This window comes from Antrostomus carolinensis, unplaced genomic scaffold (genome assembly GCF_000700745.2).
Source record: "Antrostomus carolinensis isolate BGI_N321 unplaced genomic scaffold, ASM70074v2 scaffold50750, whole genome shotgun sequence".
Classification (NCBI taxonomy): domain Eukaryota; kingdom Metazoa; phylum Chordata; class Aves; order Caprimulgiformes; family Caprimulgidae; genus Antrostomus; species Antrostomus carolinensis.
Genome location: NW_010288659.1, coordinates 1 through 5,137, shown reverse-complemented (window position 1 = coordinate 5,137; position 5,137 = coordinate 1). Strand labels below are relative to the sequence as shown.

Here is a 5,137-nt window from a genome sequence, read left to right as displayed (position 1 = left end):
TAGGGAACCTGCTTTGGCAGGGGAGTTGGACGAGATGGTCTCCTGAGGTCCCTTCCAAACCCCACCATTCTGTGATTCTGTGATTGTAATTTGTTTCACAAAATCATTAGCATAGAAATATCTTTACTGTTGGTTTTGCTTAGATACAGGTTAGAATGTGCTAATTTATATTCTCCTTAAAGAACTGTGTAATTTTTTGTCTTTTTTTTCTCTATTTTATCAAAAGGAGAAAAAAATAACTCCTCTCTATCCCCTTTACCCCCTTCAGGTTTAGGTCTGTGTATTAATACAGTGCCATGTGGTTTGGATTAATAACAGAGCAGGAGAGTGCTTGTCCTAGAAGTATCCATTAAATTTGTTTCTGTTCATAATTAAATCTTTTTTAAAAGCACAGCTCTTGAAACAAAACAGTACTGATAAAATACACTTAAGCTGTCATGTTAAAATATCCAATACCAGACTTATGGATTTGAAGAACAGGAACTTTGATCCTCTTCTTTTGTGTGCTTAAAAGAAAAAGGAGGATGGGGGGGGGGGGGGGTGAGGGGGGGGGGGGGGGGGGGTGGTTGTATATTTAAAAACCTATTGAAATGTTAATAACAGAATAGTAGTCTGCAAATCAAAGACATGATCCCAATGGATGTACTGTCTGCTACTGAACATATGATAGCAAGTTGACAGATCCCTGAAGATGATACAGTTCAAAAACCTTTCCATTGTCTGTTTGATAAACTCTGTATTCTTATTTTGAAGCATAGTAGCTATTAAATTAACTTACTAATAATATTACTAGTAATATTACTAATTTTAAACTCTTGGAAAGACCAGAAATTATTTTATAACATTACTTATATTTCAATTTCTTGCAGGCAAAAGAAGCCAAACGGTTAAAAGAATTCTTAGAAGATTATGATGATGACAGAGATGATCCAAAATACTACAGGTATGTCTTTGTATTGATTCCTAATGTTAAAGTCGTCATTGTTCATTTTTACACAATTTTGGAGTTTGTTGTCAGAGGCTTATGGAGTTTATATTTGACTGATTATGTGGCGATGTAAGGGTCATATAATTAGCTAAATTATTTTAGTGTCACTTGATAAGTGCCAGAGGGAAAAGTGGAAACTCCTTACTGCTGCTTGTTAATGCTTGGGAGTAGCTGCTCCTTCCTGTTGTTTAACTTGTGGGTGAGGCAGACCAAAGGTCACTGTAATGCCAAAATAAGGTGGTGAGGGCAGGGAGAAGGGGTCAAACATGCCTCTAAAAAATTCACCTCAAGGAAACTGGTGTGAAGAACAAGCTTTTGTTAACTCTCTAAAGGATGAGGAAGATCCTTCAGTGTGGGACTAATGAAAATTTGCATCAAACTAATTTAGCAGAACTTGTTAATAAAAACCTATGAAATAATTTGGTTCTTTTTCCAAGAAGATCAGCAGTCATGTTCTCTGCACCCATTTAACGCGATGGGGTAAATTCTGTATAGTAATGTTGGGAACTGGTATCTTGGATTCTTCTGTTGCAAAAATAGAGGACACCAGATGCTCTTATGAATCTTATTTTCATTACGTGGAAGATACATCTGTATCAGGTATTTCTTGTGTTGTAGTACAAGGTTCTCAATGGAATGTTCTTTGAAGTAAAAAAATCTGTATCTTTTGTAGGGGTAGTGCACTTCAGAAGAGGCTACGAGACAGGGAGAAAGAGATGGAAGCAGATGAACGAGATAGGAAAAGGGAAAAGGAAGAATTAGAAGAAATTAGGCAGCGCCTTCTGGCAGAAGGACACCCAGATCCAGATGCAGAACTCCAGAGGGTAAGTAGCTGTTGGTCTGACAGGAAAAAAAGAGCCCTTGGTATTCTGGTGGTATTGAGCAAAATTGTCTGAGAGAACTGATAGTTATTATTTGCTCTGTTCACTTTTTCTTGAGAAGTCCAGATAAGCAGTAAGAACACTAGAAACAAAAAATAACTTTCCAGATCTGTTTTTGGATGGGATTTGAAAACAATTTTGGATTAATCAGTATTTCTAATTATAATGACAGTAGTTGTATGTCTTTTTTCTTGACTAACAGAGACTTCTTTAGAAAACAGAGGACCTTTAGATTCTTTTCAAACAATGCTTTTTTTGAGAAAGCTTCTTTTTTGTTAATTGTCTGTTTCATTGTAGATGGAGCAGGAGGCTGAGCGGCGTAGACAGCCACAAATAAAACAAGAGCCAGAGTCAGAGGAGGAAGAGGAAGAAAAGGCAGAAAAAGAGGAAAAAAGAGAAGAGCCGGAGGAAGAGGAGGAGGAGCCTGAACAAAAGCCCTGCCTTAAACCAACTTTACGACCCATCAGTTCTGCCCCATCTGTTTCTTCTGCTAGTGGAAATGCAACGCCTAACACACCTGGTGATGAATCTCCCTGTGGCATTATTATCCCTCATGAAAATTCACCTGATCAACAACAGCCGGAGGAGCATCGGCCCAAAATAGGACTTAGCCTCAAACTGGGCAAGTTACCTTTTATTTTTATATTCCATATGGGATCAGAATGAAAACAGTGCCAAGCTGAGTAGCCACACAATTTTCCAAATATATTGTGTGTTTTGACATGCTTATGTTAAGTTGTTACCCAGATGCTGTGCTTGATTTCTTCTATCCAGAAGACACCTTTTATAGATCTCTGTTCTTCCAAAATCTGGAGGGGGAAAAAGGGAGAGAAGTTTTGGCATCCTCAACGCTTAATGTTTTTAGGAATTATCTGAACTGGGATTAGTTATTTCCACATGCGTTTTTCACCTTAATAGTTCTCTAAATATCTCTTTTAAAACTCTCTGCTACTTTTCATTGATGTAACTATATGTTAGATTTAAGCCCTAGATACTTTTAATATTTATTCACAACGACTCCTTTAAAATAATAAAACTGAAAATTAGCTTTTTTTTTTCGTCCTCTTAGAATAGCACAATTAATTGATGACAATTGTAAATTGAACATGAGTGTAGAGTTCCTTAGTACTTTAGCGGTTCCCTGGTGTTTTCGAAAAAAAATAGTTTTGACTAGCAAAACTAAGGATAGTTGTATTCCAGAAGGTTTGTGCATTTATTATTAGTTATTTTGTTTAAATTATACTGGGGCTGCAGTTTGAGCTCACACTGTGTTAGGTCCTGAATGAAGACAGTGTAGTATTAGGCTAATTGATTAATGTTTTTCCTACAGCTAGATTCGTCTCAGCCTTTCACTTCTGTGCTCTGCCTCTCCTTAGGTTTGAACTCATGCTTTAGTCCTCCATTAATGTGAATGCTAATTGGTCTCAGGGCAGAGAAAGAAGACCCTGTTTTTCAAAAATCTTGAACAAACTTCATTTGAGATCTTTACCTCTTGCCATTGTTAAAACAGAGTTTGGGAGATTAAAGCACTGATGCTAGATATTCACAGACATTTATATAACATACAAACTGATGTTCTCAATAACTGTGTGAGGAGCAAACTACCTTCTGTTGCAGTTTATTAATATGTTGTTCTGTTTTTTGGGTTGTAGGTGCCTGCAATAGTCCTAATCAGCCAAATGCTGTAAAAAGGAAGAAGCTTGCTGTGGATAGTGTTTTCAATAAATTTGATGATGAAGATAGTGATGATGTGCCCCGGAAAAGGAAACTTGTTCCCCTGGATTATGGTGATGAAGATAAAAGCAATATCAAAGGCAGTGTCAATACAGAAGAAAAACGCAAACATATTAAGAGTCTTATTGAGAAGATTCCCACAGCAAAACCAGAGCTTTTTGCTTATCCTCTTGACTGGTCAATTGTGGATTCAGTACGTTGATTTCTTTTAGCCATTCACAAAAAAGCTTAATTTCTCCAAACAAACCTTGGAATTTAATAGAAAAACGATGTTCCAGGGACCCCAGTGGACTGGAGCATCATCATTGAATAGAATAAAACTTTTAAGTACTGTATTTCTTGTTCATATATAATACTTACTCTGAAGTATGCCTGCTTATTTTTGTTTGGCCTCTCCTGGATTGTTGCTACAGATTGTCTAGCAGTTTTATGGAAGGGGGAAAAAAAGATCCTGTAAAAACATGTTTTGCTGTCAGAAATACTTGCAGATGCCAAATCGCTAAGAGTTATTTCATTGATAGCAGAATGTATCTTCTGCTAAATAGTTGTTTGGGTCTTCTAGCTGCCTATCTGGCAGTATTCTTTCAAAACAGTAAATTTATGCTAATTACGGGTGGGGTTTTTCTTTCTTTTTCCAGACACTAATGGAACGTCGAATTAGACCATGGATCAACAAGAAAATAATAGAATATATTGGTGAAGAAGAAGCCACGCTAGTTGACTTTGTTTGTTCTAAGGTTAGTATCTTCCACTTTTGTGAAGTCTGGGTTTTGCTCCATATTTAAGCTGCAGTACCTGTATTTGAAGGCAGTCTGTGTTTAGCTTCTCTGTAATCTATCATACTCAGCAGCAGACAGTGTAATTGGAATCAATATATACCCTAATGTTTTACAAGTTACCTTGTCCTTATGCACAATATGTACATGTTAGATGCTCTGTTACGTGTTAGATGAACATGGAGCTAGATAAAAAAATGAGCAGTTGGCAAAAGCAGCTGTTTTAACTGATAGTTTTATCATTAGATTTCAGAGTTAATATCTCATTGGCAATTAACATTTTTAACTTAAAAATACAATTGATGGGAATACAGGGGAAGAAAGCCCGTAGCTTGATTTTAAATACGTTTTTGGATTAACTAGATTTGCTTCTTAAAAAGCTTTTTAGATGCTGTTGTTGCTTTAGTAGCAAACAAATACTGACGTTTTAGAGTTAGCATTAGAAGTCATTCTGCTATACCTTTTAGACGTTGCATGACTTGTTCAATTCTGCGTAGCTTCTTCCTAAATTCTAAAACTTGCCTTTTAAAATCTGTCACAACAACTCTGTGGCTTTTCATTAGTAGGGGATTTAACAAAACTCTTTTCAACTTTCACGGTACTCACATTCATAATGGCTTGTCTTGGTTTATCTTCTAGGGCTACTGTGTGAGAGGCAAAGCAAGTGACAGTTTTATGGCAAGGTGGTTAGTAGAAAGTGAAAAGCAGAAATTGAGTATTTGCCCAGCTTAAATTAGATATATATATATAAATATATA

The 5,137-nt window shown here is 36.4% G+C and overlaps 1 protein-coding gene across 1 annotated transcript; it reads left to right on the top strand.

Moving 5' to 3' along the window:
* Positions 1-869: 869 nt before the first annotated feature.
* On the top strand, positions 870-4,340 carry LOC104524464 (RNA-binding protein 25-like; the record flags this gene model as incomplete). Its single annotated transcript, XM_010167357.1, has 5 exons — positions 870-943; positions 1,662-1,812; positions 2,167-2,491; positions 3,522-3,796; positions 4,242-4,340. Coding segments are annotated over 5 exons (924 nt in total), but the record flags the coding sequence as incomplete, so codon positions are not given.
* Positions 4,341-5,137: the final 797 nt, after the last annotated feature.